Raw genomic sequence first — 13,251 nt, 5'->3', positions numbered from 1 at the left:
CTCACACTTTTACTGTGAATATTGACCTTTGATATAAATAATGCTTTGTATCTTTCTCTGAAATTCCACAGAAAGTAACACAAAAAAATGATCATATCCCAACAAGTAATTCTCTTTCATTTTTGGTTGTGCCTCTTCTTCACAAAAGGGTCAGAGTAATGTCAACATTTAAGATTTTAAGACCTGCTTCATGAAGAAAATATTTGAGAAAAAAATCAAAATAATGCTTTGACTTTGTGAAAAGCAAGAAACATAGTCCTTACAAAAAAACAGAAACTCGCAAATAAATAAATAAAGACCACATACAGATACAAAAATGAACTTTTTATTAACAGTTTTTATTATAAGCATATGTTTTACTCCCAAAAGCATTTTATATCAAGTATATAACTTTTTTATACATGTTTTTTCACTAAATATAACAAGAATATGACAGATTTTATACATTATTTTGTTTGGCTTTTTATTTTTATTTAATGTTTTTTACTACTTTTACAAATTTTATAGAAGGTATACTTTTCCCAATTTTACATGTTTTAAACCACGTACAATTTTTTTATTTAATTTTTTTCAATATTTATACTTGAGAATTTACAAATGGTTAAATGTGTTGGTCACAACATTGTAGATGGTTCAGTTAGAGAGTAACGTTTAAGGCAGCCATTCCCATGTAAACACTCAAGAACTGTGAAGCTCCTGAGGGTAAAAATTACTTCTTTTGGTTTTTTGCACAAGTTGGAACACACACTAACTCACAACCACAAACATGCAAACTACACAGCACACATGCATACTGTTGTCAGTAAGCACATTTGGTACCTAGATACATAGCTATGCCCAGATTAATTTATCATGTTGAGGTATTATGCTGCTTGCGGTGCCGAGGATAACTGCATGCACCATTTCTCATTTGTGTTTTATTTCCTGCTAAAAATAAGCTAAAAAAAGTCTCAGCTCTAAAGAGAGCTAAGCAGCATGGTGAGGCTCTGCAAATCCAGATAGACAGTTCAGGACATTTTGAGGAGATTGGAAGTCTCATCTGCTCTGGGGTCAATTTAATTGTGAATATGGCTTGTCATTCCATTACGTTATATTTCAAGAGCATTGCACGACACAGTGAGGACAACCTAAATGGAGTAAGGTGATATGACAAATGCAATTCAGCTCGAATGACTTATGTTGGAGACCTGATAAAAATTCACGCTTAGATGTGCCCTCAAGTGTTGTGATAGGTGAATGTTGTGTGGGAGTGCATCTCTACATCAGCAGTATCCTACTTTGGGTCGATAGGGAGAGTGAACAAGCCTGCAAGGCAAAATTCCACATTCCATGCTCACCTCTCCAATCTGGATGAACTAAAAGAGAAAAGGGAGCAATATTAAATCCAGCCACGTTGGTTTCTTGATTGTATGTGAGAAAATTATATTTTTTCATGATTTTGTGTCACTTGTATGCAACCAGCTGGTTTCATTGTAAAATGTCAAATGGGAACAAAGAAATGTTGCAAATGCAAATCAACAAAAACTCATTTTTTCCTCTATGACATTCAACATGACTTTCAAAGTAATGTAATTGTGGGAGGTATTTCATGCATGTGCCTCTAATGTATTGTTTTGCAGCTGTGGGATTCACCGTCGTCAGATTGGAAGAAAAAAAATAGACTGATGATGTAAAGAGCTCTATTTTTAAAGCAAGCCACAATGCTTTCCTAACCACTCCAAACCATTTTTAGTGTTTACATGTCTGAGGCAGAAAGTGATAATTTGAGCAAATGGTAAATTGGAGGCAAGTGAAGTTATAAACGAGGTTACACATGACCTCACAGAAGACTGCTGCGCTTGGCGCTTGAAAAACAGAAAGTACAACCAAAACAAACACAGCCAGAACCAAAACTGAAACCTGAGGAGCAGCCCCTCAAACAGCTCATTAATCTTTCTGTCTCGGATAAAACACAACAATTTGGAGTTTAGCCTTATCTATCTCTTTGTGGGAGGCTCTTTAACTCAGGTATGAGGGAAAAATAGAAAGCTACTCTCTCCAACGGAGGCTGGTATGTATGAACACACTTGGCTGTTTCAAATCAGGCTTGTTTCCATGATAAGATCATCATAGGCTAGTGTACCAAATGCTTGAATGGTGTTGTATTAAAAAAAGGCCAAAACACAAAAGAGAAAACAACCCTAGTGCATCTAGAATAGTTTCATTTTATCGAAGTTACTTAATTATAACCAATGCAAAAATTGCATTGCCAAGACAAAATAATGTATACAATTGTTTTAAAAAACCATCCACATTTTCAGATTCATGTGTCTAAATACTAATAAATCAGGCAGTTATTAACCTCGATCCATTATTTGTTCTGACTAAGCAGCAGCCCTGGAAGCACTGGTGGGACAGCCCTCCGGGTTTCGACCAGACTTGCTGGCTTCTGTCAGGATGGCGTTACGTCGGTTGGGTGTTGGGGTTGTGAGGTGTGTTTTATCTGGGTTCCCAGGCATGTGGGGGTAGAGGGTAACGAACGAGCAGATGTTGTGGCTAAGGGCGCACTGGGGAGGCAGGAAGTGGATTTCGGGGTGTAGTTGGGGCCTCCGGATTGTTGTTCAGGTCAGGTGGCTATGAGGATGTGGCAGGCCTCCTGGGATGTGGGGAGCATTGGGCGGTCCTATTATGTTTTGCAAAGACGGGTGGGTGGTCGTGGGCCGGATATTTTTCGTAGGAGGTGAGACTTCGTGGTCATGACCAGGCTGTGGCTAGGACATAGCTGCCTGGGGGGGGGGGGTGGGGGGGGGGGTGGGGGGGGGGTTCTGGTTGGTAGGCACCCAAATGGTAGATGTGAGTGTGGAGATCTGGAGAAGGTTAGGCACGTTGTTCTGAGGTGCGGCCAATACGTGGAGTGGATATGTGGAGCGGCAGACTTTGTTTGGAGCTTTGAGTGCGTTGGGGGGTGACTGTGTTCAGTCTGAGAACTTTACTGGAGGTGGTGGAGATGCACAGGGTGGAGGCATTGTTATGTTTTCTACGGGCGATTGGAGTCTGTGACAGGCTGTGGCCGGGTTTGGCTGTAGACTTATTGTTGCGACTTATTGTTGCTGTGGCAGCAATAAGCCACGAGGCATCCAGCCTGCCTTACCAAAAGAAGAAGAAGAAGAAGAAGAAGAAGTTTGAGATGCAGCAGTGCAGGGGTTCTGCTGTCCTCCAGCGCCTATGGTCTGTTTTAACCCCATTTGCTTGTTTTGAGATCAGCTTAACTGGAAAATGTTAAGTTGCGAGATGATCCTTAGAGCATCTAAGGAATGTCAACTTTATTTTGACTTAGGTCATGATCTTTGTGCTCTCTGTTTTGGTTTTAAAGTTTAACTCTTATGGTTTTTAGACTTTTATCTACTTTGTGAATTTTAGAGCACCTTGTAGTTTGGTAAAACTTTTAACAACGTTTTAACCAGGAGTTATAATTGTTAAGTTGTCTTTTAACTGTTAACCTTTCTAGAATGTTTCCATGCTTGCATGTTTTTAAACCTATTATGACAAATACAACCTTTATAATCCCACTGTTCCAAGTTTTTATGTTACCCCCTCCTTCACAATTTAACATCTGCTGTCGGGGTCGTAACACTAAGGAACTAGTCAGCTTGTAGAACCCGGGGTCAGAACCAGACAGGGTGAAGCTGCTTTTAGCCACTATGCTGTGCACCACTGGATTGGCTTCCTCATGGCCTCAAATGTGCTCCAACTCTAGTAACTTTTAAATCAAAATTGAAAACTTTCATGTATCCATCAGCCTTTGAAGGAATGTCTCTTATGCTGCACATATTGCATTATAACTGCTTACCCTTTAAAACTTAAGACCCAGCACATTGAATAATATTCAGAGGACTCAAATGTATTAAAATGTTAAACATTTGATTGGTATTGATAATATAACAGTTAATGAATTTCTTATTAAATTTATCAAGCAATTCTATAATAATACAATAATAATTATACTAAGCAAAAATCCCACTTGACACGTAAGTGCATAATTCATGAGCAGGCAGAAAACCCTTAAAAGATTTAAGACAGCAGACTGTTTTGGAAAATGCTGATCTTGCTAAAGAGATAAAGCTACATGTGTGTATCACATACGATACAGTGGGCCTTATGGGGTTAAATAATTTCATTTGTGTATTTTACTTTTCACTTTAAAATCTGCTGTTTTATTTTGTCACATTGGTTTTAATGCTTTTACTGTTCTTGCTCCTGGAAAACACATAGAATTGCCTCTGTGTATTAACTGAGCTATACAATTAAAGCTGTCTTGCCTAATTTCCCAACTAATTATACTATGGTGCTAGTAGAAAGTAATCTGGCTTTATTTTCCCCAAAAATGGAATATTCCTGGGAAAGATGATTAACTTTTCGATGAGAGTGAGCTTGTGACAAGAGCTTGTTTCTGACTGACATTAACAGTAATGAAAAAAGGATCCATCTAGGAAACAAAGAAGATGGCTCTTTTATGTTAGCTAATAAAAGTTTTAGTTTTGATCACTAAAATTTAGAAATGCACGAAAATTAGGCAGAAATAGAGCTGGAAACTAGGCAGCAAGATGACCAGACAAGAGAAAGTACGATGAACAGAGGTAAACCAAGGTAATAACTAAATTGAGGACTGCTGTATTAAAGGCAGGTGAGCTGATAACAGGTGTGGAATGGAGCTGGGTTTATTAAACATAGTACATTTAATTTTAGAATAAATTAATAACCCATATCAAAGGAAAAATGAAGCATCTATGGAAGAGTTCCTCCACATCATTTCCTGACCCCTAACCTGCCTCTGAAAGGAAAGCTTTACGTACATAAAAGCACCAGCTCCAAGCTGAAACTGTTTATTTCCCCTTTTTTTATCCCTGCTTCCCTGATACTGATCCCCATGAAATCTACACAGCTTTCAAATTTCATGTGAATGAAGGGTATGTTTCCATAGGACTGCCTGGCATGATGGTTGAAATCCCAAAGTAAATGGGACTCTGGAACCAGCAGTATCTCTCTGGCTGTAAGCTGGGAAATAGTTCACACTCTTGCACTTTATATACCCTCTTGACAAAATCTGATCCAAATCCTGGGCTTTTAGGTGTCAGTAGACTAACTTAAAAGTTCACATAGAAAATGTAAGATGGAAAAAGCACAGAGTTTGCACCAGAACTATTAGTGCTAAATGATTAAAGGCGTCGAACACTAAAGAAAAAACATTTTTTAATTATTAATTCTGATTAGAATTTGTCACTCTGAGTTTTTCATGCAGGCTGAACATTAAAATAGTTGCCAAATGCATATCTCTTGCATTAACTTCATATAGAAAATAGATGATTGAACTCTAGGATTTGAAAATCCTAACAGATCTACATCACCCTGTCACTTACTCACTCATGTTGACTCACGACGCGGAAGGCTGTTGTTGGCTTAGAGTCCAGGAGACAGCAGATAATGCCTCAACTCATAGAAGCTAACTGTTAGCATTAGCAACTTCACCACACAGCAGAAGTTCCTCCACCCTTGTGATATTTGTCGAGATAAAACATTAACGTTGCAGTTGCGTTGTCCAATCCAAGGTGAGAGGTCCAAACATCAGGTAATAAGACTGTGCTCAGCTCTCCTCTGATGTGGCATCCTTCTAATTCCTGAAACAGATCTGAGCTCATTCCTACTACAGACCACTACAAATATATTGATTAAAAGTGTCCCACACCTTTAAAAATACAGACATTAAACTCATGACCATTATAATATCTCTCCAAACCCAGGTGGCACCCAGCCAATTAGCTGTCCTCATCTGGTTCACGTGAGTTTAATAGAAAATCTAAAATTATTAATTTTTCTGCACACAAATTCAAGAAAAGCTTTTAATTTTGAAACTGGCTTTTACTTTGCTTTCATTGTAAAATATAAAAAAAACATCATTTTTAATAGATTCCTTTTAGAATTTGTTATTTAATATTGCTCTGAGGTGTTTATGTAATGTAACGTTTTGGACTGGCTACATCTTAAATAAAATGATCAATAAGATGTGATATTCCATATAAATATGATTTATCAATCTGATTGGTCTTTGAATATATGATTTTATATTACCATTAAGTTATTTGACTATTCAGGGAACACACACTTCATATTAATTTAAATAAAGTTAAGGATATTGTTAAAAAATGAATTAAATTCTATCTTTGTAAACTAAATAATTATACATGACAAAGTATGAATACACAGACCATGAATGAAATAATGGAATGTAAGCTGGATGTTTACAGCAAAACCTGATTAAGTATCTGAGAGTTCTTGTGATGTCTGGGTTGTAAAATCAGTTTGGCTGTATGTTTTGATAAGTTAGACAATTCTAGTCCTAGAGCAGGGTGTCCGCGGGGTTTTAAAAAGTATTAAAAAGTGATAAATAAAAATAGTCAAATTTAAGGCCATTAAAAGTGTTAAATTTGGTCTCAGAGGTATTATTTTTTCCAAATTAGGTATTATTTTTTTCAGACTATCAGATGTCGTATTCTGAACATCGACATAGAAATATGTTCCGAATGAAATGTTTTGAACGATTATGAAAAAAACAAAACAAGCCGATTATTTGCTCCTCCCACTTGCGCTGCCTTGAGTTGCAAATGAAGCGCTCCTCCCAGTGTTGCCAAGTTAACTTGGCGACTTTGACGCTATTTCTAACAGCTTCTCAGACCCGCTTCTTGACTTTTTAAATCTTAAAAGTACCTAGCGAACACCTCAGAAACATCTCTGGTAACCCTTAGCTTCTTTCTGGATAACTGTCGTCAACATTTCCTGCAGGTTAGCTAAACACTCCGCCTGCACTCCGGACCGTTCTTCAGGACATTATAGGAAAGGGAATGATGTAGTGATGTGTCACTCGCTAAAGACAGCTCTCGGAGCCGACTCCCTGTTGGATTAACCAGAGTGGGTGACACACACAACGCACCTGCGGACTCCTGAGCCGCTAAAAACGGCTAAATGTATGAGGCCAGAACAGTCTCAATAAGAATTAAGTCACACAACGTTTTCCACAAATGCACACGTTCATTCGGAAATCCACATTCTGTGTTTCACAAATATAATTCGGAGGAACACAAATGCACACGCTCATTCGGAAATTCACACTCTTTGACTCATAAATATAATGTGAAAAAATAAGTCACGCAACATTTTCCACAAATGCACACGCTAATTCTGAAGTTCACACTCTGTGGTTCACAAATATAATTTGTAAGAACACTTGTAATATAAACTCAGATCATACGAATTGCTGAACGTGCATTTGCGAACAGCTTCTCATTTGTGAACCTTTCTGCGTTTGTGAGTGAAATCTGTGTGGTGCATTCACGGACAGCTTCTCATTTGTGAACCTTCCTGCATTCGTGAGAGAAATCGGTGAGCTGAATTTTGAGACTCTCCTAACGTCGCAGGTCAACAAACGTCACCATTGGCTAATGAACCTGTCAATCAAATACATGCTTCTGCCAGGGCTGTTCGCTTTCAGCCAATGGCTCCTTATGTCACAGAACAGATCTGCTGTGCGCATAAGTCAGACACAATTTCCTGCATGTGTAGCTCGGGGGTGACGATGGATGAAGATATCGCGTTAGCGTTCATACTTGTTTAATTTTCAATTTTAATTCTGGTGCCTGTTAGCAGCTGAAACACATCATCACGTGCTTGTGGATATCAAATATCGAATATGAAAACGTGACTGTAATAATAAGTAAAGGTTAGCAGCTGTAGCTTCAGTGTGCTCATAGGAAACATGACAAAAGAACACAAACCACATTTCTCTTTATGGCCTATATAGTTGTCATCATTAACGTTACATGATTTACAGAATACATGTGACCAACTAACATTTCATGTTCTACCACCGGATGTTTGGATCAAAATATGAACCAATCAGATCTTAGATCAGGTGAGAGCCAGGCGTTTCCCATCATGCCCAAGGTTTTGCAGCCAAGGGAGAACAACTGCAGCGCCTTGCTCCAAAATCTGCGGCTGCCTTGATCTCAAGTGGTTATCGTTGCCTACGTATGCATGACGTCAGAGCAAGTCGGCGTCAAGTCGGACACAAATCTAACCGGTTACATTACATTACCAACGCTCCACCATATGGGTGGCCTCTTAATAATCTTATTCAGAAAAATTATGCATTTTTACTAAGTGAAAGCAAACCCCGTTAGGGGCAGAGACCTCTTGAAGCTCATATTAAACATTGTCTGCAGAGAAGGTAAGAGAAGCTAGTAAATCATCAGGCCTATTCCATGGGAGTGACTCTGAAAAGGAGCAAAAGCTCCAGCTCTTTATCTTGGCAGGTGTCTCTATTCTCCTGTGTTCAGGCTTTTGGTTACATCAGTTACTTTTCCTTTTAATGAGCTGCATATATTTCTAACACAGCCTTCAGTGACATCAAGAAAAAAACTTTTTAATTGTAAAAGACATTATTCTCATTCTGAGAACAAATGAACAAACTGTGTGTGGGTATGTGTGTCCAGTTGCAACTTAACACAGACTCAGAAGCATAGAGAATCTTCTCACAACACCTAATCATCCCTTGATCAAAAAACCAGTAGATAGAATCTTGTCATGTTATTCCATTTAATAAGTAGACGGACGGAGGTATAGTACAAGTTTTCAAGTGTAATGAAGATGATCGCAGGGTAACACAGTTCCCCTTAAATGTTGAGCAAAAGTTATGAAACGAGACAAAATTCAAACAATAACATGTAAAAATAAATGGATCTCCTGATAAGTAGGTGCTTCACCTTTAAATGTTTTTATTAGAGCTGGATACACAGGAAGATGCATGTTACTAAACCAACACTAGCAATGATAGCACATTTACATTTTGAAGAATTGTAGCATAGATGAAGTGAACAGCAGCCTTTTCAAATACATTCCTGGTCTAAAATAAATCAGGCTGACAAAGACTTTAAGGAAATACACAACTATAAATGAATTTAGACATTTACTTTGGGGTCTATCCTTTAGCATTTCATATTTACGACGGCAAATCCCTTGAATAACAATATACAGTACATTAACCTTAAAATGGACCACTCCTTCACTTTTTAACTTCCTTCCTTCCTGTCTCATTAATTGTTTTCTTTCTTCCTAACTCCCTACCTTCTCTCTCCTTCCTTCTTCACACATGTAATCATCTAGCCTCAAGTAAGTTCTCAACATACTGTACAGTGTGAAGATATGTGTCCACTCCAAAAGAGTCTGAATGTTGCAACGGATTATGTTGTCCTGCAGTTCCAAAATTTCATGATCTGAAAGAGGACTGTCCAGTACAGGGACACTGATCCCAGGATGAGGTTCAGTCATGTATCCATTCTCCTCCCATTCAATCTCTGGTGTCGGTATACCCTGGAAAAGGAAAGTGTGTATGAGCATTGTGCATAATGAATCTCAAGAAAACACATTTAATAAAGCCCTATCATGACCTTTTAACAATTACTTAACATCAATGATGTCAGGCAGAACCTAGCGTCTCCATTATTTCATAAATTATTATTTTTTTAATTAATGGGCTACTTTTATGTTAAAACAGCAGTGAGAATATCACATCTGGAAGGTCTAATGCCTTGCATTTTGAACTTGCAGATGTGTCATGACTTTGTAATGTCATGACATTATAGTTGAGTGTCCACTTCAGTAGAGGTGCACACAAACAGAACTGTAATTTCAACAGCCATTTTGTCTTGAATCCAAGAAGCATAGAGCAGAGGTAGATTATCAAAGTGTTGAACATTTGATTTTTAGTTAAGGATCAACTTGACATGTGATCAGTCATTTTAACAGAACATACATTTGCCCCTGGATCAGAAACAGGATTCAGAGCCTGGCCCAGATGCCACAGCTGATTTGGTGTCATGTTTTCCTCTGTCCTGATTGGATGGTTGTCCCACGCATCTCTAAAGACATCCAGGCTGGCCTGGATGCGAGACAAGAAAATATAGTGGCAACAAAACATGTGAAGGATGTTACTGATGTCGAGCAAGTCTTGGTCTTCCAGAGAGTGCAGGATGTTGTAATATAAACCAGTAACACTCATGAAGACATCACGCCACAGGCGCTCGATCCTGGATTTGGAGGGGGATTAAATAAAAGAAAATTATAATATACACACACATTTACATGTCCATACATCCGTTTTCAACTTGAGTTATCTTTTGAATGGTCGCAGGGGGACTGGTGCCTATCTTCAGCAGTCACAGTGTGAGACGAAGGGTGCACCCTGGGCAGGTCAACAGGCACAGGCACGCGCGCACAGACACAAAGCTTCCAAATTAGGTTAAACTCACCGTTGATTGTGTACACTTTTTCCTGCAATGAAGCTGTTGGTGTCAGTTCCACGAACTGAGAACATTAATTCTGCAACACCTACATTTTCTCCGCCATGATCTCCTCTCACCATGAAAAAAAAAAAAAAACATTAGAATCTTGCTTCAAACATTTTTAATGCACATCTATAACAATCTACATCAATTTGAGTCTCACAGAAATTTCCTTATGTACCTTGCTACTAAGTGAGTAAACAATGTGGCATTATTAACCCTCTGCTGGGGAAATATTTTTTGAAAGAGGGAAATGTTCACCCCCCCCCCCCCCCCCCTAGATTTTACTATATGACCTCAAATGGCATGTTATCTTTCGTCAATAACACACTTTAGGCAAAAGCAGATTTGTAACAGGGTAACAGAGGGTAAAGTTGGGAATAACATGAATACCTCAGAGGAAAGCCATGCTCATTCACAGCTTCGCTGAAGAAGGCAAGGTGGGTGTCTGCCCGGTTGTTGTCAGCTACCTTCAGGTACATGATCTATGTAATTCAAGCACAAACACTCTCATATGACACATTTTTATAGGGGTCAAAACAATCAATTACCAAATGAAAGGTACAACAGCCATACAATAACATGTTAGATAATTAAATAAGTTAAGATCTGTGAAAACCAAAAATAGCAATTATCTTCTATGAAAATATCTCAGTTATTAACGTTCATGCTTTGGAGCATAAAAAGTGCATGACAATTAAATATTTCAAGCTCAGTTCGCTCCACTCAGATGGTCACCTGTTCCAGCCAGATACCTTCTTTCTAGGCGTTCAAAGTCGGAAACTCGTTGAGTAAACTGGGTGCTTAGAGGAGTATCTTCAGTTGTTTAAGACTGAGGGTAACGCTGCACACGCTGATTCGACTAGCATGGATGCTAATGATGTAAACATAAAAGAGGGCTTGCTTCGTCTCGCGCGCTAACGCCGCAAAGCACTATGGGATTAGTAGTCTTATTAGCAAAATCGCCCGGCGGGCCAGTTTAATATTATATATTTGATATTTGATTTCGCGGGGCAAATAAAAATAGACAAAGGCCTTGAGTTTGACAACCGTGGCCTAAAAAAATGGTACCTAGATACGCTAACTAAACAAATATTCACTTGAGTTTAGCTTGATGTTAAACTAGATGAAGAATGGACCAGACTTCACGTAACGTCTGGACTGAATTTAACATAAAACATTTTACTTGATCATGAAGAACGCTTCTACTCATAATTCTATAACATTGCATCAATTACAACGAGGGAATAAGATAAAACTATTACTCACAGATCGTGACCGGTCCATCCTGCTCTGCCGTGTGAACTGCAATGCGCATGCGCACAGCAGATCTGTTCTGTGACATAAGGAGCCATATGATTGGCTGAAAGCGAACAGCCCTGGCAGAAGCATATATTTGATTGACAGGTTCATTAGCCAATGGTGACGTTTGTTGACCTGCGACGTTAGGAGAGTCTCAAAATTCAGCACACCGATTTCTCTCACGAATGCAGGAAGGTTCACAAATGAGAAGCTGTCCGTGAATGCACCACACAGATTTCACTCACAAACGCAGAAAGGTTCACAAAAGAGAAGCTGTTCGTAAATGCACATTCAGCAATTTGCATGATCTGAGTTTATATTACAAGTGTTCTTACAAATTATATTTGTGAACCACAGAGTGTGAACTTCAGAATTAGCGTGCGCATTTGTGGAAAATGTTGCGTGACTTATTTTCACATTATATTTATGAGTCAAAGAGTGTGAATTTCCGAATGAGCGTGTGCATTTGTGTTCCTCCGAATTATATTTGTGAAACACAGAATGTGGATTTCCGAATGAACGTGTGCATTTGTGGAAAACGTTGTGTGACTTAATTCTTATTGAGACTGTTCTGGCCTCATATAAATGTGCGCGTGCGGCGTGCTAAACACGTGCAGCCTGCCCCTGATTGCTGTGAGACCGGGTTGGGGGTGGGGGTGGGGGTGCAGCTGTGGTTGGGACAATTATTACATTAACTGATGGACTTGTAAATAAATAGTTTATAAATAAGGTAGAAATAAGTTCCTCACGCTGATAAATAATAACTAATCTCTCTGAGGACACGGTGCTAGTGCACTCTCCTACAGCACCTTGACATGACTAAATAAATGCTACGCAACATTTAGTGAACATCAATTTGCATTTATTTGTTATAAATGCCACTGTATAATTCTTGCTGTCAGTATTTGCAAGATATTGGTATTTTGGTCTGCACTGGTTAGACTTAAATGAGTTAAACCAAGGTCTATAGCCCTTGGGTCATAAACTGAGCTATAAGTATATTGGTCTTTTTATACTGGAAATCAGGAGTTATTTTAGTGATCATCTTGTTTCTTGTTTATTTTTGCCCTGATTGTTCCCTGAGCAGTTTTATGACTGAATAAAATAATATCTACATAAATTGAAAAATCGTCTTAAATAATCGAGATCTCAATTTCAGTCACAATAATCATGATTATTGTTTTTGCCATAATCGAGCAGCCCTACTTTAGCATATCCGGTCACATAATGATGACGTCATATTCAGTGGTCGTTGTGCATCATTTCAGGCCTCGTGGTCAACTGTCTGAACCGCTGAACAGAAGTGCCTGGCTTATCTTCTAAGTAAAATAAATACGTGCAATACGTTGTCAACATCAGTGAGTCTTTAAGTCTATTCTTTTTGTATGTTATATATGTTAAAATATGTGTAAATAGGTCGCTGATTAACACTTGCAATTTAGTGTTGTGATGGTTTTAAAAAAAATTCTGAAGGTAGTAAAAAAAAGTATTGAAAAGTAGTAAATTTTACTTAAGGATTGCTGTATATACCCTGTAGAGGGCCGGTATCCAGCAAGTTTTGGTTTTAACTCTGCTTCAA

The 13,251-nt window shown here is 38.5% G+C and overlaps 1 protein-coding gene across 1 annotated transcript; it reads right to left on the bottom strand.

The window, feature by feature from the left end:
- Positions 1 to 8,606: 8,606 nt before the first annotated feature.
- On the bottom strand, positions 8,607 to 11,077 carry LOC139069768 (uncharacterized). Its single transcript, XM_070550693.1, has 3 exons — positions 10,338 to 11,077; positions 9,842 to 10,115; positions 8,607 to 9,399 (listed from the first exon to the last, which is right to left on the bottom strand). The coding sequence occupies exons 1-3, from the start codon at positions 10,448 to 10,450 to the stop codon at positions 9,142 to 9,144; spliced, it is 645 nt and encodes a 214-aa protein (XP_070406794.1). The 5' UTR covers positions 10,451 to 11,077; the 3' UTR covers positions 8,607 to 9,141.
- Positions 11,078 to 13,251: the final 2,174 nt, after the last annotated feature.

Source organism: Nothobranchius furzeri, chromosome 4 (assembly GCF_043380555.1).
Source record: "Nothobranchius furzeri strain GRZ-AD chromosome 4, NfurGRZ-RIMD1, whole genome shotgun sequence".
Taxonomy (NCBI): domain Eukaryota; kingdom Metazoa; phylum Chordata; class Actinopteri; order Cyprinodontiformes; family Nothobranchiidae; genus Nothobranchius; species Nothobranchius furzeri.
Note: the sequence above shows the minus strand (reverse complement) of the source record. Positions and strands in the feature narration are given on the sequence as shown.

Excerpts from the sequence above, each read along its gene's own strand:
- LOC139069768 (XM_070550693.1), bottom strand. The coding sequence starts at position 10,450 with ATGGTGAGAGGAGATCATGGCGGAGAAAATGTAGGTGTTGCAGAATTA. Across the intron at positions 10,116-10,337 it reads AAAAGTGTACACAATCAACG|GATCGAGCGCCTGTGGCGTG; the intron begins GTGAGTTTAACC and ends CTCCAAATCCAG. Across the intron at positions 9,400-9,841 it reads TTTCTGATCCAGGGGCAAAT|GGTATACCGACACCAGAGAT; the intron begins GTATGTTCTGTT and ends TTCCTTTTCCAG.